Below are 21,181 nucleotides of genomic sequence, written 5' to 3'. Positions count from 1 at the left end.
GTTTAACCCACAGCGCCACCCGTGTCCCCATTGATCTATACTAGGCTACCACTAAAACGAGGCTGCATTTTAAGCTGCATTTTAAGCTGTATTCTAACTTATATTTTAATCAACTGTTATAGTTTTTGTTTTATTGTTTTTACTGTATTTATATTCAGTGTTAGCCGCCCTGAGCCCGGTCTTGGCCGGGGAGGGCGGGGTATAAATATTTATTCTTATTCTTAAATAGCTCCCTGAGTCCTCCAGATCTTGCTGGACTACAATTCCCATCATCCCATGCTAGATGATGGGGCTGGTGGGAGTTGGAATCCAACACCTGAGAGATCGCAGGTTCCCCACTGCTGATCTAAACCCACTCATTGAAGTAAAGCACCTGCTCGCCAGCAGCTCTTCCACAAATCTGTTAGCTAAACTCCAACAGGGTCCATATGATCTGCATAAAGTTTATTACAGACAAAGTGTAACAAAACAACTCTTGCAAGTGAGCCAAAGCACACAATGTAGGCAGTCAGTGTGTGTGAGAGAGCTTCAGACTGAGGGGGGATACATTCAACCCTTCACATTTATCCGTCCAGCCATTGGGACTCTCCACAGGCAATACACCTCACCAGTTGTATTTTGCACCCGCCCTTGAGTGTTTTTTGGCTGGCTGGACCGTGTCCTTCTTGCTTGCATGGATGGAGCATAGAGAGGGTTGTGTGAATGTGGAGAATCTACCTGCTGGTGCAAAAGCGAAATTCACATTTATTGAATTTCACCCATTTTTAGCCCTCGAACAGAAAAAAAAATGGTTCTCCACCCCTGATGTAGGGAAGAGAATTAAGGCCCAAACAGAAAACCCTCCAGGCTGCAGCTTCTGGTCATGCCTAAGGAGGTGAGCCTGCTTGAGGACTAGCACCTTGCATTTTATATTTGACACACCCCACTATCAAATGCCTTCTCACTAACCCCGCCTACTCCACCAGCGTCATTCACGCACGCAACGCTGATTCCGTACCTTCAATTCTAACACCGCATCTTTCTTAGCCCCGCCTCCAAATCCCAGCGATTGCTCAGCTTGCCGCGCCTCTTTACCGCTCGCTTACCTCTTCTAAGCCCCGCCCCTTTCTTTTCCCCTCTCGCCAATAAACGACGTCCACGGTTTAACAGACTCTCTCGAATGCTTAGCCGTCAAAAGTAACGCCTGACGCGAGCACTCGAATCTGCTTCCCTCGAACCCAAGTCGAATTGGTTCAGCGCGGCGGCCCTGTATCGTGGCTGGTTTTTTAAAAATAAATAAATAAACAAACCTCAACTCTCCTCCCTCCCTGTGACAAAATATCAGTACTTTCAGGCACTTAGCGCAGCCGCCAAGACAGTAAATGGAAAGGGACCCCTCTCCCCGCGCAGCTGCATTCTGGGAGACGTAGTTTCCTAAGTCTCCGCTGCTACATCGGGATCGCCGCGAGAGGGGAAAGTGGCGGGACTACAATTCCCATAAGCCTGCGCGAAAAAAGCGTGAGACCTGTGCCTTGTCCCACCTGGGCCAGCTGCTCTGGGGAATGTGAATGGTCTGCGGTGGCGGCGGCAGGGAGGAGGCTGCTGCTGTGAGTAGAGGTCTCGCGAGCCCCTCTCTGGTGGGGCTCATTTGGGGAAGGGGGCTCTAGGGGAGGGGCTTCTTCCAGCAGAGCCGTGGCGACCCATGCTGGGCGACCCTCCTTACCTGCTGGTAGGAGGAGGGTGGGGGGTCTAAAGGGGGAGACGTTTCCCGAACTGATATGCCAGATTGCAATTAAGTAGGTTTGCTTTTGGAACTCAGTGGAGGCTGGGGGCTCGCAGTCTTATATATCTATATTTGCACTGTTTTCAAAAACGAATTAATAATAATAATAATAATAATTTACCAATCGCTTTATTTTGCAACCCAAAGTTGGTCCTTGGGATAGCTCAGTCGGCAGAGCATGAAACTCTTTAATCTCAGCGTCGTGGGTTCGAGTTTCCACATCGGGCAAAAGATTCCTGCATTGCAGGGGGGATTGGACCAGATAACCCTCGTGGTCCCCTTCCAACGCTACTTTCCCATGATATACCCCAAGCGTTATATGGGGGTAGGGTGTTGCTTTCCCCTGCTCCTTCTCATGGTGTTTTGTTTCGGGCTGCCAGTTGGCTCGTGACTCTCCAGCCTAATCGTATGGAGTCTGGACACCACCCTGCAACAAGGGGTGGGCAGGGAAGACTTTTGCAACTCATAGGCTTGTAGGGGTAGAAGGGACTGCGAGGGTCATTTAGTCCAGCCCACTGCAGTGCAGGAATCTTTTGCTCAAGGTGGGTCTCGAATCCACATCCCTGAGATTGAGAGTCTCGGTCTTTGCTCTCGGCCGTTTTTCATTTCCTTCTATAGTTACAGCTCTGCTGGATCAGGCCAGTGGCCCATCTAGTCTTGCAGCCCGTTTTCACAGTGTCCAAACAGATGCCTGTGGGAAACCAGGGAGCAGAACCATGAGCACAAGGGCACTCTCTCTTCCTGTGGTTTCCAGTAGCTGCTTTAACTTCCTACATCTGTGGAGGTGAAGCATAGCTATTGTGGCCAGTAGGTATTGATAGCCCTCTCCTCCATGGATTTTTTCCCCAATCCTCTTTTAAAGACATCCAAGTTTGTGGCATCCCTGCCTCTTGGGGGACACTGGAGGACATTGTTAATGCCACCCCCTCTCTTGCCACACACTGCTGCAAGGGCGTAAAGGCTGAAGAATACCTAGTGGGGTTCAAGAGGCATCGGGTGGACATCCTTGAACTGCTAGTCTTGCAAACTTTTGATGTGTGAGCCCTAAGTGATTTCCGCTGCAGTTCCCTGCTGCTAAGTTAAAATGTTGGAAAGTGTGTGCTAACTTCTCAGATTATAAGGCGAGGGGAGGCCAGAGCTTAGTGGTAGAGCATGTGTGTTGCAGGCAGATGGTTTCTGGTTCTTGGCATCTTCAAATAAAAGGAGCTTAAGTGACAGGTCTGGGGGAAACCCCTGTTGAGCTGCTGTCAGACTTGTTAATACTGTCCTAGGCTGACCAAGCATCTCCAGTTAAGATACGCCAAACCTGGGAAATTGAAATGAATCTGCATTTTGTAGTAAATGCAAGGTGTATTATTCTTTTGGACGCAGGTACCGTGTGAATTGTGAGGTTTTCATACATATATTATATCTGTTGAACAGCCTGAAGTTCTGGTCCCTTGGCAACCCTCCTGCCTTGCTGGCTTAGTGTCTTGTTAAGCAACATGAAATGCATCTGCCAAAAAACAAACACTTAAAGAAAAAATAGTTGCTTCTAAAGGGGAAGTGTAGTAGTTAAGAAACTGAGTTACGAATCGGGAAGCCTGTGGTTTGACTCTCGCCTCTGCCAAGCTGGCGTCCTTACAGATGTGCCATACTACAACTCCCAACAGCCATGCTCACACTGCCTGATGGGAGTTGTAGCCTGACACATATGGAAGAAGGGCACCAGGATGGTGAAGATTAGCATAGGTGGTCTACAGTATGAGGGCTAATGATACAAGAATCCCTGAAAGGTACCGGTAAGTCAATAATTATTGCAGCTAGATAATGCACGTGAAGCCCTTTGAGCAGCTGAAAGCAACAATTTATTAAAGTTGGCTAGGGGTGTATTTGAAGGCTGGGGAAGCTGTGGCCCTCCATGTTGCTGGACTACAACTCCCACCGTCCCTGACGATTGGCCATGCTGGCTGATGGGAGTTGGTGTCCAACAAGATCCGGAGGGCCAAAGGTTACATGTTCTTGTCCTAAGTCTCCCCATGCAATTGATACCAGAACGAGGGTTGCAGTTCAGTGTTCACTACAACCTGACCATACTTTTTGCCCACATCCTTTCAGTGAAAGATACACCTGGTAGAATTCACAGCTTTAAGAAAAGGGGCCATGGTCTAAACCAATGAGCCTCTTGGGCTTGCTAATCCAAAGGTTGGTGGTTCAAATCCACATGACGGGGTGAGCTCCCATTGCTCTGTCCCAGCTTCTGCCAACCTAGCGGCTCAAAAGCACATCAGTGCAAGTAGATAAATAGGTACCGCTGTGGCGGGAAGATAAACGGCATTTCCATGCGCTCTGGCTTCCATCACAACGTTCTGTTGTGCCGGAAGCGGTTTAGTCATGCTGGCCACATGACCCGAAAAGCTGTCTGTGGACAAATGCCGGCTCCCTCGGCCTGAAGCAAGATGAGTGCTGCACCTCATAGTCGCTTTTGACCGGACCTAACCATCCAGGGGTCCTTTACCTTTTACCTTACCTTACCTAGTTTAAGAATAACATTTCTCTCTCCTTCTCTCTTTCTGTTATTGGCTCCTCAGATAGCTGCAGCCATGGATATATTTGGTGACCTGCGGCGAATGAACAAGCGCCAGGTAAAAGAAAAGCACGACTACGGTTTGTCTTGCTGCCTGCAAGACCTATATACGTATAAACCTATATAAAAGCAGTTGCATATTTAAAAACAGAAGGCCACCCAACCTCTGTTTAAAAGCCTCTTTGGGAGGTTGTAGTCTCTCCTTCATTGGATGTTTTTAAATGGAGGTTGGGTCTATCGGGGGTTCTTTAGTTGTGATTCCAGTCTTGCTGGGGTTGGACTGGGGGTTCATGATGTTTGGGTTATTCCTTCCGAGCAACTGAGTACAGCTGGCTTAAACTGGTTCTGTTATCTCTTCTGTCACGGTCATGCTGATTATAATAATAGGCCAGAAGGAGCCTGGGCTTCACTTCCTCTTTCAAGCTCTTTTCCTTCTGGTGTGGTGTCGTGTCCTGTATTCAGTGTTAAGGTTTAGTCTTATTTTAAGTTATTGTAAGTTTAAGTTAAGTTTAAGTCTGCTGCAACTGGATTTCCCATGGACAGTTCCAACTCTGAATGTATTGGATTTTGTGACCATTATGCTCATTTGCCTTCAGTAGCAGTAAAGCTCTCCTGGATGAAATACAATGGCCTCTGGTCTATTTCCTGAGAATCCTGGACGTGTTTAAGTTGTTACTCTGCTAACTATACAAATATATTTCTAGTTACAGGTAGGTAACCGTGTTGGTCTGAGTCGAAGCAAAATAAAAAAATTCCTTCAGTAGCACCTTAAAGACCAACTAAGTTTATATTTTGGTATCAGCTTTCGTGTGCATGCACACTTCTTCAGGTGCTACTGAAGGAATTTTTTAATACAAATATATGTATTCCAAACTATACATTGGAATCTACTCTGGATCAATATTGAGTAGAATTCCATGGCAAGTTTCTCATTCTGGAAAACAAGAGCTGAAAAGGGTTTGTTTTTCTACTCTTCAGAGTTCCAGTTTCTTTCCTTTCATTCTCCATATTTAAAATCGGTGGGGTTGTGCGCTTCTCCTCACAGCTGCCCCAAAGCGTCTTAGGAGCAAATAAATGTGACAGCCCCACCCCCACCCCCCGGTCATACAGGATGCTGAGAGATAAAATAAGGAGGCCTGGAAGTGCTTGAGAGGAGAATGTTTTGATGGAAGAGAGTTGTGGGATGTGTGCAAAGGGGTTGTGGAACGCAGCTTTCTTTTTCTTTTCCGGTCTCTCTTTGGGTGGGTGGGTGTTTGATGAAAGGATGATTCATCCAACCCAATTGGTGCCTTAAGAACGTAAGTCAAGTGGAGCTTCCTTTTTGAGATTAAGCAGTTATGACACTTCTTCCACCACCTGCCCAGCATATAATCCAAGGGTACATTTCACTCCCCACGACTTGGCTGGAGCATTTTGTCAGCTTTGTGGCGTCATGGGGAATGTGGGGTGAGCATCCCACAGGCAAGAGCAATTTGCACGACTCCTTCACTGCATGTCAAAATCACAGGTCCACCTGAGCACTTAGTCTAGGGAAGGGTTAAAGGAACACCAAGTCAGGCTGCTGCACCATTGAGCTAAGTATTATCTACACTGACCGGCAGCAGCTGGCCAGAGTTTCCAGTAGGGACATTCCCAGCTTTCCCTGGACATGTCAGGAATTGGAACTGGGCCGTTCCAAATAATGTTTGTATCCGACTAAGCTATGCTCAGGATAGAACCACTGAAAGTGAATGGACCTCAGTTAGTCATCTCCATTAATTTCAGTGGACGGTATCTTAGAGGGTGCAACAGTCAATTTAACCCACAAGTAGGAATGAACGTATAAGCAGCAGATAACACTAAATAAGTGAAAATTTGAGACGGAAATGGGTGAAATAATAGAATATGCAACCGACAAAAGACTACCTAGAATGCCATGGAGAGATGGACTGGGAGGTCTGAAGATAAGGGATAAATGATGGATATTGTATGATGTATATATAAGTTGTAAAAATGCATAAGCAACAAAATAAAATAATTTCAATGGACGGTGTCAATATGAAGTACTTCTGCTAGTGGCAGGTTTTCTTCTTGTGCAACAGAACTTCATTTCCCCCTCCTCTCTCGGTGCCCTCACCAGATTTGCTCTGGAGGGTTGGAGTAACTTCCAGAACAGGTTTTTTTTGGGGGGGGGGGAAGGGGGCGTATGGGCAGAAGAGAAGGGAAGGTTCGGTTGTTCAGCCCCAAGTCCTTGTGCTAACAGAACTAATTCACTAGATGCCACCCAATGGGTGGTTTTATATTGATTGATTATTTAATTTCTATACCACTTAATATATTTAAAATATCTCTTAAGTGGTGGTACCCGAAAAACTGAGGCAGCAACAGACACCATGCAACAGACATCGTAAACAAAATATTACAAAAGCACATGGTTACATATAAAAATGTAACATTAATGAAAAGTTTTATATATAAATCAATATCCATTCATTTTTCCTTCTGACACACCCTCCCTTTCAGCCACCATGTTCTCACCCAGGGTCCAAACAAACTCTAGCTCAGCTGCTTTTTATTGTGTTGTGTTTCTCTCTCTGTGTGTGTGTGTTGTTGTTTTTTTTAAAAAAATACTGTATTATTTTAACTTTTGTGAGCAGAGTACATATGTTTTTGGGTGACCACAATAAATCATGGAGGGTGAAGGGAAAAAAATGTTCTAGTTTATCTCCCCCACCCAACCTCCGCCTTTAAACAATTTTACCTATTCTGAAAGAAGCCAGGAAATGAGGGCATCCTTGGGGTTCCTTTTGAGCACTGCACAGCTGCCTTGTGCAGGCAGGTGAAATCTGAGTGCCCTACTTTCCCCTCCGCATTGATCTACTTTCTCCCTCTTTGGTGAGGGCGGCAGTGTTGTGGTCAGGGCACCCTCCTTCTCGGCAGTCTGTTTTTGATTGCCCTGTTTTGTGCAACCCCACCAAGCCGCTTGTTATAAAGGCACGGCGCCCTGGGAAGCCTTCACCTCTGTCGAAGAAGCTCAACGTGCGTCTGTTGAAGATAAAAAGATCCTACAGTATTTACATCTCAGAATGTGCCTCCCCCCACTTTCCTTCCTGGAAGCAAACTGCACTAGCAGCTGTGACCATTTATGTTTCTGTGCAGTATAATAATCTCTCCCCCTCCCCAAACTGTTGTGGTTACATTAAACATAGAAATGGGGGTCAATGGGACTTTTGTAGAGGTGTAAAAGCACAAATGTGGGTTACTGGAGCCCAGTCTTTTCAGGAGATTCCCTTGCCCTGGTTGCCTCCTTTCATGCTTGCTTCCTTGTTCCTTAAAAACGGTTTCTGGGCTCTGCCATTCACACCCAAGCTAGTTTTCCCAGCTCTTGAGCTGGAGCAATTGCTCTTAAGCCCAGTGCATTTTGTACTAGTGCATTCTGTGCTGCTATAACATCACGAAATGAGAACCCTGCTGGCATCTGTTGGCTTGCTTGCTTGCTTAATCTCATGTTTTTGATCTGCTGTTTTCACTTATCAAGGCTCTTCCCCTCCTTACAGCTCTATTACCAAGTCTTAAATTTTGCCATGATTGTGTCTTCGGCGCTGATGATATGGAAAGGCCTTATTGTTATCACTGGGAGTGAGAGTCCTATCGTTGTAGTGCTCAGGTATGTCTATGTTAAATCAAATCTGTTGCTGGGATAGCGAGCGATCCATAGCTTATGCCCCATTCCTCTCCTAAAATAGTATCTGCAGATCTTGGAAGGAGACCAGGATGTGTGGTTTCGGCAACTGTTGTCTGTCTGATGTACAGTCATATCTCGGTTTAAGTACACTTCATTTTAAGTACTTTCAGTTTAAGTACTCCGTGGACTCGTCTGGAATGGATTAATCCACTTTCCATTACTTTCAATGGGAAAGTTTGCTTCAGGTTAAGTACAGACTTCCGGAACCAATTGTGTACTTAAACCAAGGTACAACTGTATCTCCTTCGTTAGGTTTATTCAATCTGTGCATCCTATACCACTTTTTTTTTAAAAAAAAAAAGTCCCAAAATTATTTACAACCAAAGTAAAAAGTACAATAAAAATCACATGAGCTTGATTAACAACAGATTTAGCCCCTGTCTATGGAATGCTCTCAGTCAGTCAATCATTTTATTTGTATGCTTCCTTTCCAGAGTTAAAACCATGCTCAAGGCTGCTTGCAACATATAAAAAAATATGCAAAAGACAACAAAAGTAGTAATAAACAATAAATGTAACATCAAGATGTACACAACCAAATTGAGCAATTTGCACATACTTTTTTAATTTAAACAAAATAAATATGCAACAAACAAACAAACAGCAACATCCACCCCCCAACAACAAAAAACCCCAAACAACACTGCAGTCCAAGAGTCTGTTCAGCAGCCCCAGCTTTTGTAGCTGGAGACAGTCAGACAGACAGCAACATTTCCCCCTCCCCTCCCTGGTCAGGTGGGGAAAGTCCTGCAAGGCAGGGAGCAGGTTGAGCCGGTATCCCAAGTCTCACAGCCAAGGGAGGCCTGCCAGACACCAACCCTTGTCGTCATTTCATTTCCAGGCAAAGACATTTGAAATGGTTTAAAGGGCATTGTGGGATATAGCGCATCTTGGAATGTGAAATACGTCACCTGTCAAATATCAGGGTGTCGCTTCAATCGCCTGTGAACATGATTGATTTTTCTTCAGTTACCACTGTAATAGTAATTTTTAAAGAAGAAAACTAGTACCAAGCTTCCTCCCTGCCTCCCCAACAGAAGAATGATACTGACTCCTTAATTCCCGTTTCTCTTCTTTCCTTTATAGTGGCAGCATGGAGCCAGCCTTTCACAGAGGAGATCTGCTGTTCTTAACAAACTTCCGGGACGACCCCATCAGGGCCGGGGAAATAGTGGTTTTTAAAGTCGAAGGCAGAGATATTCCGATTGTACACAGAGTAATCAAAGTCCACGAAAAGTAATGGCAAAAACAATTCTGTGCTGTCACTGGTGTAGTCATCCTGCTTGGCTGTTAGAATGTAGAATGCTTAGAAGGAATCGAGATTTGCATTTGAAGTGAAATGGGGAGGGTGAACTGGGCAGGAAATACTTGGGCCAAATGAAGCTAAATGTACATTCCTTAATAAATATAAAAAGGGACGTATTTGGTGCATATATGTATTGAATGAGTGCTGTCAATGCAGTCAGCCTCAGCTCTCCAAATTATTGGGTTTTGAAAGCATCTGCAGTACTTCCTTTCACTCTGCAGCTGTTCAGCCGCTTTTTAAAACATCAGCTCCATAAAGTGGTTTATCACAGAGGACTGCAGACGAAGGGGTTCCCAGCTGTTGGGATGCTTTCCTTCACGGCGATCCACTTGCCTGGTTTGCACGTCATGCTAAGCCAAACCACGGCTTAGTGCAAATGTGCGGGCTCTGGGAAAGGAGGTCAGAGCCTTTTTGCTCATCCCCAGACATCCTGCTGCTGCCCTGTACTGAGCTAAGCCATGGTTTGGCTTAGTGTGTGGCTCAAACCCGGGCTTGTGCTCCAGACTTAATCGTGAGCTGAAACCAATGTTAGGAACATAGGAAGCTGTCTAACACCAAGTCATACTATTGGTCCATCTAGCAGACTTAATGTACACTGACTAGCAGCGGGTCCTGAGGGGTTCAGCCAGGGAGTTTGCTAGGGTTGCCAGTCTCAATAGAGGTCAGGACCTCTGTGCCTTTAATTGCCCTGCTCTCTTTTGAGTCTGGAAACCTTAAAGAGAAACCAGCAGACCCTTTGCTTGGGAATTAAACAAAGGGTCTGCTGGTTTCTCTTTAAGGTTTCCAGACTCAAAAGAGAGCAGGGCAATTAAAGGCACAGAAGTCCCGTCCTCTATTGAGTCCGGCAATCCTAGAGTTTGCCCCTATGGTTTGCACCACCAGACCTTTTGGATCACAGCTTCCCTCTGCCCCAGCCAGCATGGCCAATGGTCAGGAATTATGGGAGTTGTGGTTAAAAAAAAATATGGGCAGGACACAATCCCAGGCTTCTGCCTCTAGCCCAGAGAATGTACTAAGTCTGGTGCTATTCCCTCAAAGCTTTTCTGAATTGAAACGACCTCTTTCTTGGACCCCAAATTTCTTGTTACTTTCACATGTGCAGGTGTCTGTTTTCCAGATCAAGAAACGCTCTTATTTCTCTTTAATCACATTAGGGCAGGCATCTAGTAACTAAACAGATAACTCTTTGTTTTGCCCAAAGTAAATTATTAACAGGCCGGGGAGAAATAGGTGCTTAGATCTGTCAGTAAGAGTCAGAAATGAAGGTCTTGATATTTATTAAAGGCAACAGGAAGGGCAGACTGGGACCTTATCCGTTCTGTTCCCTGTTTTGCAAACATTCTAATGGACGACTTCCATATGTGGTGCCACAACGCGTTGGCTGTCTTGTTGTTGTTTTTTTGTAGAGAAAACGGCAACATCAAATTTCTGACCAAGGGCGACAATAATGAAGTTGACGACAGAGGCTTGTACAAAGAAGGCCAGAACTGGCTTGAGAAGAAGGACGTCGTTGGCAGAGCACGAGGGTGAGTATTGCTGCAGGGTGGGCTGTGTTGCCCCTGAAATGAAGGGCAATAGGTGGGTGACTTTTTAAAAAGCAGTAAGTAGAACAATCCTCTTTAGCAGGGGTGGGAAGCCTTTTTCAGATCACAGACCCCGTTTCTTTCCGGGCTACTACTATCATCATCATAATATGCTGGTGGCAGGCAGGACCCAGAAGCAAAAGCGGTCAGAGCAAAAAGTATCAATTTTTTTATCATTGTACGAAGGGCTAGTATCTACACCCTCACATGCCCCCTCTCCCTCCTGCACCTAGTCAAGCAAGGGGCATTAAAAGCATTCACAGACTTATTTCAGCAAGGGGAAAATACTCAGGGAGGGTTCAAAGCAGGGCTGGTAAGGGGAGTAGCCCGGGGATTTTCCTGAGGGTCGGGTAGAAAGGCCTGGAGGGCTGCATTTTCCTTCCCACCCCTGCTGCAGAGGAATTCTGCGTAGAATCGTAGAGTTGGAATGGACCCCCAAGGGTCATCTAGTCCAACCCCCTGCAATGCAGGAATCTCAGCTAAAGCACCCATGGCAGATGGTCACCCAACCACTGCTTTAAAACCTCCAAGGAAGGAGAGTCCATCGCCTTCCAAGGGAGTCAGACAGCTCTTGCGGTCAGAGACTTCTTCCTGCTGTTTAGTCGGAATCTCCTTTCTTGTAACTTTGAATCCATTGGTTCGAGTCCTTCCCTCCAGGGCAGGAGAAAACAAGCTTTTGCTCTCCATCTTCCATGTGTCAGTCTTTTAAGATATTTGAAGATAGCGATCCTATCTCCTCCCAGTCTCCTCTTTTCCAGGTTAAACATGCTTAGTGGGCTGTTCCCCACCCCCCACCCCGTGTCAGAATTTCTGATTTCTGTGAAAAAAAAATGCCAGCAATAGCAAGTCTTAATTGCACTGCCGTATTTGCCTTTGCCCGTGAATACTCCACTCTCATTTGGGCTGCACAAAGCTTTCTGCAGTGCTACATAAACTATTCTCTGTCTTGTGTGCATTTATTTTGCTCAAAACAGCACTTGTCTCTCAGGAGGGAGGATGTGGGCTGTTTGGGGCCACCTAAACCCTGACTTTCCAGCCTTGTGCATTAAATACATTCAAATGGACTGTTCGTTTTCGGCCTTTATTTATTCTACTTTTACCAGTTTTAGCTGTCAGATTCTCAAACTATACTAGCCAAAAGGGCTAGAAACCATTTTCTCCTTTCACAGTGAATTCTGATATTTGAAGCTCCTGAGGCCTACTGTGCTTACACCTGGTCTGGCTTTAAAAATAAAATAAAATAAAAATAAAAGCATAAAATGCTACATTAAGTCAGGCTATTTTGAAATGACTTTATGCTATTCTGTTTAACCTCCACGGATCAGGTTTTTGCCGTATGTTGGAATGGTGACCATAATCATGAACGACTACCCAAAATTTAAGGTAAGTAAAGATTTAACTCTGGGGCCAATAACTTTTTCGGCAAAGAAGCAATTCTTTTGCCAACTAATCTGCAAACTTGCATTAACAGATTCCCTGGTAGAGAGAAGATTGCGCCTGGAAGGTTTTATCAGGCCTACTTCCTTTTGCCATTAAAGGCTCATGTTTCAGATATGGGATAATTTTGGTCTGCACAATGCATTGGCAGATTTATTTCATAAAATTTATACACCGCTTGATGGTAAATAAGAAAAAACAAATGCTGACGCGGCAACAGCAGGTATCATTAAAGTGAATGGGAATTGTGCAAAACTACAAATGGTCTGTTGTGTAGCTCCCATTAATTTCAGTGGAGTGTCAATGTACAAAGCCTCAATTCCCTGATTTTTTTTTAAAAATATACTCAAGGAAATGTTCACCTTATGCAGATATCATTCCCGTTTCATATTTCTGAGGGCAGCATCTTGCTTTGCATCAAGGATCACGTTGGAGAATTTTTGCGAGCGTGAGTATTCAAATAGAGCAGATTACTTTGGGTTAAAGGCCAATGGAAGGTTTGAGGTTTTTCTTTTTAAAGGATTGCATCTGCCGCCAGCAGGCAAGATAGATCCCTAGAAAACACAAGTAGCCCTGCGTGAAACGTTGACTAAACTTGGATTGTAAAGACAAATAAGAACTATGAAGGACTCTTAAGTGTATCTACCATACAGTTTACCTAACAATGAAGTGAGTGGCAAGATGACCATTCATTTTAAAAAGTTCTATATTTATTTACTTTTTTAAATAAAAGGATCTTGCTGTCCCGACAATTATTGTTTCTCAAAGCTGCTCATATTAATAAAAGTGAATGACGGGTTGTGCCATCAGTCTTATAAACTGAAAAGACCACAAGGAGTTAATTCTTCAAAGCCAGAATGAATGAAGAGGCATTTATATGCAATAGTGGCCAGGTTGATCTTCCCTTTCTGGAAAGCATTGTGGAGCTACATTTTCCTCATAACAAATTAATAGTTAAGGGTGTTTTTATTTTTCCTTTTCTCAAATGCCACAGAGAAAACTAGCCATGTGTCACATTTATAAATAAGCTTTTATTCTTTTTTTGTTTTGCTCAACAGAATGTTTTTAAATTCCCGACCATGTTGCTATAGGCAGTGTTAAAATAAGCCTTGTTTTTGTAGAGCTGTAGATATAATTTCCACACATAATTAGTCATGCGGTAATACTGTGTGTTCCGTGATTCTGTTAGATTTCAGTTTTAATCATTATTTGAAACACACCAAGAGTCAAATATTAGATCTCTAATCAAGTAAGAATACATCTACATGCGTAAGTATATGCACTCTTATTCAGAGCCTCATGTGCCCTCCAGTGGCGCCCAAAATTCCTGCTCCGTTCACTTCAGTCATGAGTGCAGCTTCACTCACACATAGGGGTGTACATAGAGCCAAGGTTTCTACATAATTGGAAGCCATGGTTCATTTAACAAGCCATGAATGAAACACATTGCTTCTCCAAAGTTAGTCTATTTCCAGCTTCTTTGTAGTTAGGGAGCATCTGGTGGTCAAATCACGTTTAAGGATGGGTTCACACATAACACCAAACCATTGTTGTTGTTTAGTCGTTTAGTCGTGTCCGACTCTTCGTGACCCCATGGACCATAGCACGCCAGGCACTCCTGTCTTGCACTGCCTCCCGCAGTTTGGTCAAACTCATGTTCGTAGCTTCGAGAACACTGTCCAACCATCTTGTCCTCTGTCGTCCCCTTCTCCTAGTGCCCTCAATCTTTCCCAACATCAGGGTCTTTTCCAAGGATTCTTCTCTTCTCATGAGGTGGCCAAAGTATTGGAGCCTCAGCTTCACGATCTGTCCTTCCAGGGAGCACTCAGGGCTGATTTCCTTAAGAATGGATAGGTTTGATCTTCTAGCAGTCCATGGGACTCTCAAGAGTCTCCTCCAGCACCATAATTCAAAAGCATCAATTCTTCGACGATCAGCCTTCTTTATGGTCCAGCTCTCACTTCCATACATCACTACTGGAAAAACCATAGCTTTAACTATACGGACCTTTGTCGGCAAAGTGATGTCTCTGCTTTTTAAGATGCTGTCTAGGTTTGTCATTGCACACCAAACCATAGTTTTTTTAAAAAACCAAACCAAACCCAAGGTTCATGGTTTCAGTTTGTGGTTTGTTGGCAGTGTACAAACCATAGTTAAGCTTTGGGCAGTATTTGCACAAAATGCTGAACCATGGTTTAATAAACCATGGTATAGTAAACCATGGTTTAGTGTTATGTGTGAACCAGGCGAGAGTGAGTTATTCCACTGGAAAGAATAGTGGCCAATCGGGAATCCATGTTCGTTCACATTGCAGACAATTTCGACTCACCCTTTGCTTTTCAGAAACTGGTGCCAGTCGTTTATTGAAAACTTATTCTGAAACAGTATCTGATTTTTGGCGTCTGAGATGCAAAGAGTTATGTTAAATACCAAAGTAATCTATATGTTTTGTTTGCAGTACGCTCTCTTGGCTGTCATGGGCGCGTATGTCCTCCTGAAACGAGAATCATAAAAGACTGAACATGGAACTGCCTTGCGCAACTCTTGAGCATAGATATACAAAGAGATACTAATATATTTGAACCGTCCCTGTGTCTACAAAATATTTCATGGTCCGCAGACAATACTGTCCCAATGAATTTTCCTGTCCGTGCCACAATCTTAAAAACCCAATTTTTTGTGCATAAGTCCTACTGGTTGCGTCTGAACGAGCCTATAAGTGTTCTTACAACGGGATTACAAACACTGTCCACTGGTATTTTGTTTACAATATTGTTTTGATTTTCATGTTTTCACGGTTGCTTTTCAGCAAGGGATATAAATGGGCAGAGTGACTGGGATGGAAGTGGGGTGGGGAGGGTCAATATCATGGAAATTTCAGCGCTCAGGGTGGGGCAGGGGGCTGGTTAAACATTCCAAAACGGATCTACACTGCATGATATATATATCAAACTTGTTTGTGAGAGGAGACTTTTTTGTGGTTGTTGTGACAAAATAAAAATTGTACTGCTGGACTGGGCTTGTCTGAGAAGAGCAGGTTGACAATCTTGGCTCTCAGTAGCTTGAGATGAGATTGTGTTATTCTCTCATAGACGGGGAAGAGCCCCCCCTGCAGATTCATTGAGGTGGTCCTGCTCCTCCCTCGGTAGCACAGTCATCTGCATCATTCTGCCCATGAGAACCTGGACCACACACAAGATGCAGATGCATGAGAAAATTGTCAACCAGTAACCAACCAGGAACATTCCTGTGTTTGAAGACGCCCACACTGCCTTGTGTGAATTAGCAACAGAGGCAGCTCACGTCTTCCAGTGTGTGATCCAGGAGATCCTAAACCTCTGGAAGACGGATCAGGTCCACTCAAGCCTTCTGAGAAGCTGATGTGGCACCCCAGGATGTCAGTGTACATCATTGATCTCCCTTTCCCCCAGGAATAAAATACTGGGTGAGAAGGATGGATATACTTACTTACTAAACAACCCAGAAACGGCACAATCTGAGCTACGTGTGGATTTTTGACATGCAGTTGTGCACATGTATACATCTTCTGCAGACTGGAGTGTCTTCTTGGGGTAGGGGGAAGGAATCCCATAGTTTGGAGGACACTCCAAAGCCCAACTCTTGAGAAAAACCAACCAAAATGTGGGGAATTTTTGGGTCATCTGGAACTCTTGGTTAGGCAGGATGTTACCCAAAACTAGGTGGTAGGATTGAGTTGGGAAGGCAAGGCAAAATGTTGTATCCATGAGGTAAAATAATAAGGCATTATCCAACCAAGTTTTTCTCTTATGGACCAATACTTTTGCTTTATAATGTGGAAAGTGATGCTGAGGTACGAGTATTATGGATTGTTCCAAGATTCACCTGTAGAAATTAATAGACCTGCAGAAATGTAGCATAAAGAGCTTTCTTGTGGGTGATACTGTTTTTTAAAGAAAGAATTATGTTGGTCCGCATCTACCCTGCCAGCATAAACTTGTCCAACAGTTGTGGCTTGTTCCAAATCTCTCCCGGGAAATGGCATTTTGTATCGGTGCTCAGAATCTCTGTATACATCTTCTGCAGACTGGAGTGTCTTCTTGGGGTAGGGGGAAGGAATCCCATAGTTTGGAGGACATATTCATATTCATATTCATATTTCTGAGGGCAGCATCTTGCTTTGCATCAAGGATCACGTTGGAGAATTTTTGCGAGCGTGAGTATTCAAATAGAGCAGATTACTTTGGGTTAAAGGCCAATGGAAGGTTTGAGGTTTTTCTTTTTAAAGGATTGCATCTGCCGCCAGCAGGCAAGATAGATCCCTAGAAAACACAAGTAGCCCTGCGTGAAACGTTGACTAAACTTGGATTGTAAAGACAAATAAGAACTATGAAGGACTCTTAAGTGTATCTACCATACAGTTTACCTAACAATGAAGTGAGTGGCAAGATGACCATTCATTTTAAAAAGTTCTATATTTATTTACTTTTTTAAATAAAAGGATCTTGCTGTCCCGACAATTATTGTTTCTCAAAGCTGCTCATATTAATAAAAGTGAATGACGGGTTGTGCCATCAGTCTTATAAACTGAAAAGACCACAAGGAGTTAATTCTTCAAAGCCAGAATGAATGAAGAGGCATTTATATGCAATAGTGGCCAGGTTGATCTTCCCTTTCTGGAAAGCATTGTGGAGCTACATTTTCCTCATAACAAATTAATAGTTAAGGGTGTTTTTATTTTTCCTTTTCTCAAATGCCACAGAGAAAACTAGCCATGTGTCACATTTATAAATAAGCTTTTATTCTTTTTTTGTTTTGCTCAACAGAATGTTTTTAAATTCCCGACCATGTTGCTATAGGCAGTGTTAAAATAAGCCTTGTTTTTGTAGAGCTGTAGATATAATTTCCACACATAATTAGTCATGCGGTAATACTGTGTGTTCCGTGATTCTGTTAGATTTCAGTTTTAATCATTATTTGAAACACACCAAGAGTCAAATATTAGATCTCTAATCAAGTAAGAATACATCTACATGCGTAAGTATATGCACTCTTATTCAGAGCCTCATGTGCCCTCCAGTGGCGCCCAAAATTCCTGCTCCGTTCACTTCAGTCATGAGTGCAGCTTCACTCACACATAGGGGTGTACATAGAGCCAAGGTTTCTACATAATTGGAAGCCATGGTTCATTTAACAAGCCATGAATGAAACACATTGCTTCTCCAAAGTTAGTCTATTTCCAGCTTCTTTGTAGTTAGGGAGCATCTGGTGGTCAAATCACGTTTAAGGATGGGTTCACACATAACACCAAACCATTGTTGTTGTTTAGTCGTTTAGTCGTGTCCGACTCTTCGTGACCCCATGGACCATAGCACGCCAGGCACTCCTGTCTTGCACTGCCTCCCGCAGTTTGGTCAAACTCATGTTCGTAGCTTCGAGAACACTGTCCAACCATCTTGTCCTCTGTCGTCCCCTTCTCCTAGTGCCCTCAATCTTTCCCAACATCAGGGTCTTTTCCAAGGATTCTTCTCTTCTCATGAGGTGGCCAAAGTATTGGAGCCTCAGCTTCACGATCTGTCCTTCCAGGGAGCACTCAGGGCTGATTTCCTTAAGAATGGATAGGTTTGATCTTCTAGCAGTCCATGGGACTCTCAAGAGTCTCCTCCAGCACCATAATTCAAAAGCATCAATTCTTCGACGATCAGCCTTCTTTATGGTCCAGCTCTCACTTCCATACATCACTACTGGAAAAACCATAGCTTTAACTATACGGACCTTTGTCGGCAAAGTGATGTCTCTGCTTTTTAAGATGCTGTCTAGGTTTGTCATTGCACACCAAACCATAGTTTTTTAAAAAAACCAAACCAAACCCAAGGCTCATGGTTTCAGTTTGTGGTTTGTTGGCAGTGTACAAACCATAGTTAAGCTTTGGGCAGTATTTGCACAAAATGCTGAACCATGGTTTAATAAACCATGGTATAGTAAACCATGGTTTAGTGTTATGTGTGAACCAGGCGAGAGTGAGTTATTCCACTGGAAAGAATAGTGGCCAATCGGGAATCCATGTTCGTTCACATTGCAGACAATTTCGACTCACCCTTTGCTTTTCAGAAACTGGTGCCAGTCGTTTATTGAAAACTTATTCTGAAACAGTATCTGATTTTTGGCGTCTGAGATGCAAAGAGTTATGTTAAATACCAAAGTAATCTATATGTTTTGTTTGCAGTACGCTCTCTTGGCTGTCATGGGCGCGTATGTCCTCCTGAAACGAGAATCATAAAAGACTGAACATGGAACTGCCTTGCGCAACTCTTGAGCATAGATATACAAAGAGATACTAATATATTTGAACCGTCCCTGTGTCTACAAAATATTTCATGGTCCGCAGACAATACTGTCCCAATGAATTTTCCTGTCCGTGCCACAATCTTAAAAACCCAATTTTTTGTGCATAAGTCCTACTGGTTGCGTCTGAACGAGCCTATAAGTGTTCTTACAACGGGATTACAAACACTGTCCACTGGTATTTTGTTTACAATATTGTTTTGATTTTCATGTTTTCACGGTTGCTTTTCAGCAAGGGATATAAATGGGCAGAGTGACTGGGATGGAAGTGGGGTGGGGAGGGTCAATATCATGGAAATTTCAGCGCTCAGGGTGGGGCAGGGGGCTGGTTAAACATTCCAAAACGGATCTACACTGCATGATATATATATCAAACTTGTTTGTGAGAGGAGACTTTTTTGTGGTTGTTGTGACAAAATAAAAATTGTACTGCTGGACTGGGCTTGTCTGAGAAGAGCAGGTTGACAATCTTGGCTCTCAGTAGCTTGAGATGAGATTGTGTTATTCTCTCATAGACGGGGAAGAGCCCCCCCTGCAGATTCATTGAGGTGGTCCTGCTCCTCCCTCGGTAGCACAGTCATCTGCATCATTCTGCCCATGAGAACCTGGACCACACACAAGATGCAGATGCATGAGAAAATTGTCAACCAGTAACCAACCAGGAACATTCCTGTGTTTGAAGACGCCCACACTGCCTTGTGTGAATTAGCAACAGAGGCAGCTCACGTCTTCCAGTGTGTGATCCAGGAGATCCTAAACCTCTGGAAGACGGATCAGGTCCACTCAAGCCTTCTGAGAAGCTGATGTGGCACCCCAGGATGTCAGTGTACATCATTGATCTCCCTTTCCCCCAGGAATAAAATACTGGGTGAGAAGGATGGATATACTTACTTACTAAACAACCCAGAAACGGCACAATCTGAGCTACGTGTGGATTTTTGACATGCAGTTGTGCACATGTATACATCTTCTGCAGACTGGAGTGTCTTCTTGGGGTAGGGGGAAGGAATCCCATAGTTTGGAGGACACTCCAAAGCCCAACTCTTGAGAAAAACCAACCAAAATGTGGGGAATTTTTGGGTCATCTGGAACTCTTGGTTAGGCAGGATGTTACCCAAAACTAGGTGGTAGGATTGAGTTGGGAAGGCAAGGCAAAATGTATCCATGAGGTAAAATAATAAGGCATTATCCAACCAAGTTTTTCTCTTATGGACCAATACTTTTGCTTTATAATGTGGAAAGTGATGCTGAGGTACGAGTATTATGGATTGTTCCAAGATTCACCTGTAGAAATTAATAGACCTGCAGAAATGTAGCATAAAGAGCTTTCTTGTGGGTGATACTGTTTTTTAAAGAAAGAATTATGTTGGTCCGCATCTACCCTGCCAGCATAAACTTGTCCAACAGTTGTGGCTTGTTCCAAATCTCTCCCGGGAAATGGCATTTTGTATCGGTGCTCAGAATCTCCACTTCTCCACACTGTCCATGTTAAGAGCACTCCTCCTGCCCATTTTGGCTTTTTACGACCCCTTCATGGCCTTAGAGAAGTCACTTTAACAATGTGAATAATATTTGTGCGTGTGGTTTTTTTTTAATTATTATTTTTGAAAAATACTTTTGCCTTTCTGCATAATCACGGTTATAAATGTTGTCCGTTCCACGGATCTGCCTGCCTTTAAAAGGAAAAACAAAAAGTAAAGAAAATTCACTGTTTCAAAGATTTGTAACATCTGTCTGAAAGGACCTACAGAAAAGCGTTAAGTGAAAAGTGGAAGTTCAGCTGGGTCTTTGGGTTATGTGACATAATAAATGTGGTGCCCTGAAAACATCTCATTCATTTGTCTTATCATGCTATGCAATAATATCATTAAAGACTTGCTGTCTCGGTTTATGATTCACTGTGGTTATTTTTCCCCACCTCCATTTCTGCTGGAGTCATCTCTGCTTAGCTCTTTATGGTTGTTGTGGATGATGATGATGATTCAAAAAGAAACCCAGTTACAGCCCCCTCCCCCCGATTGCTTTCTATCCAGACGTTAGGAAAAGCTGTTGCTCTTGGGTCTTGCTTGTGGACTCCCCTTGAGTACATGGTCGGCCACGGTGAGGCCAGAATCCTGGACGAGACGGGCCTTTGGTCTGGATCCAGCAGGGCTCTTCGTATTGTAGAAACATATATTTGTAGAGTTTGGAGGGACCAAGAGTCATCTAGTAGACTCCACCGTGGGAGCAGGGCCGGGGCGGGGGAGTGCTAGAGTCCTGTCTAGTCAAGTTGTGTGGGATCAATTTCAATCTGTTACCTCCGAGGATGTGGACAGGCTGCTTGGACGAGTGAAACCAACCACCTGTCTCCTTGACCCTTGCCCATTCTGGCTTATAAAAGCTAGCCGGGAAGGGCTGGGCGATGGGCTTCGTGGGTTGGTGAATGCTTCTCTCTGTGAGGGAGCCTTCCCAGACCCGCTGAAAGAGGCGGTTATTAAAC

General features: G+C 44.0%; 1 protein-coding gene and 1 long non-coding RNA gene across 3 annotated transcripts; both read left to right on the top strand.

Annotated features, from left to right (window-relative positions):
* The first annotated feature begins 1,531 nt into the window (after window positions 1-1,531).
* Window positions 1,532-15,392, top strand: SEC11C (SEC11 homolog C, signal peptidase complex subunit). Of its 2 annotated transcripts, XM_060280341.2 has the most exons (8): window positions 1,532-1,586; window positions 4,333-4,386; window positions 7,865-7,974; window positions 9,139-9,288; window positions 10,765-10,884; window positions 12,267-12,324; window positions 12,750-12,826; window positions 14,837-15,392. In XM_060280341.2, the coding sequence occupies exons 1-8, from the start codon at window positions 1,548-1,550 to the stop codon at window positions 14,874-14,876; spliced, it is 648 nt and encodes a 215-aa protein (XP_060136324.1). In that variant the 5' UTR covers window positions 1,532-1,547; the 3' UTR covers window positions 14,877-15,392. The 2 variants fall into 2 exon arrangements, with proteins under 2 accessions (XP_060136324.1, XP_034956623.1); XM_035100732.3 differs by lacking the exon at window positions 12,750-12,826.
* A 1,102-nt stretch (window positions 15,393-16,494) lies between these two features.
* Window positions 16,495-20,593, top strand: LOC148684465 (uncharacterized). Its single transcript, XR_015946241.1, has 2 exons — window positions 16,495-16,573; window positions 18,584-20,593. It is a non-coding gene; the product is annotated as an uncharacterized LOC148684465 (long non-coding RNA).
* The last annotated feature ends 588 nt before the right edge of the window (window positions 20,594-21,181 follow it).

This window comes from Zootoca vivipara, chromosome 10, assembly GCF_965207765.1.
Source record: "Zootoca vivipara chromosome 10, rZooViv2.hap1.1, whole genome shotgun sequence".
NCBI lineage: Eukaryota > Metazoa > Chordata > Lepidosauria > Squamata > Lacertidae > Zootoca > Zootoca vivipara.
The sequence above is the reverse complement of the archived record's forward strand: the minus strand, read 5'-3'. Positions and strand labels throughout refer to the sequence as shown.

Excerpts from the sequence above, each read along its gene's own strand:
- SEC11C (XM_060280341.2), top strand. The coding sequence starts at position 1,548 with ATGGTCTGCGGTGGCGGCGGCAGGGAGGAGGCTGCTGCT. Across the intron at positions 1,587-4,332 it reads GCAGGGAGGAGGCTGCTGCT|ATAGCTGCAGCCATGGATAT; the intron begins GTGAGTAGAGGT and ends TTGGCTCCTCAG. Across the intron at positions 7,975-9,138 it reads CCTATCGTTGTAGTGCTCAG|TGGCAGCATGGAGCCAGCCT; the intron begins GTATGTCTATGT and ends TTTCCTTTATAG.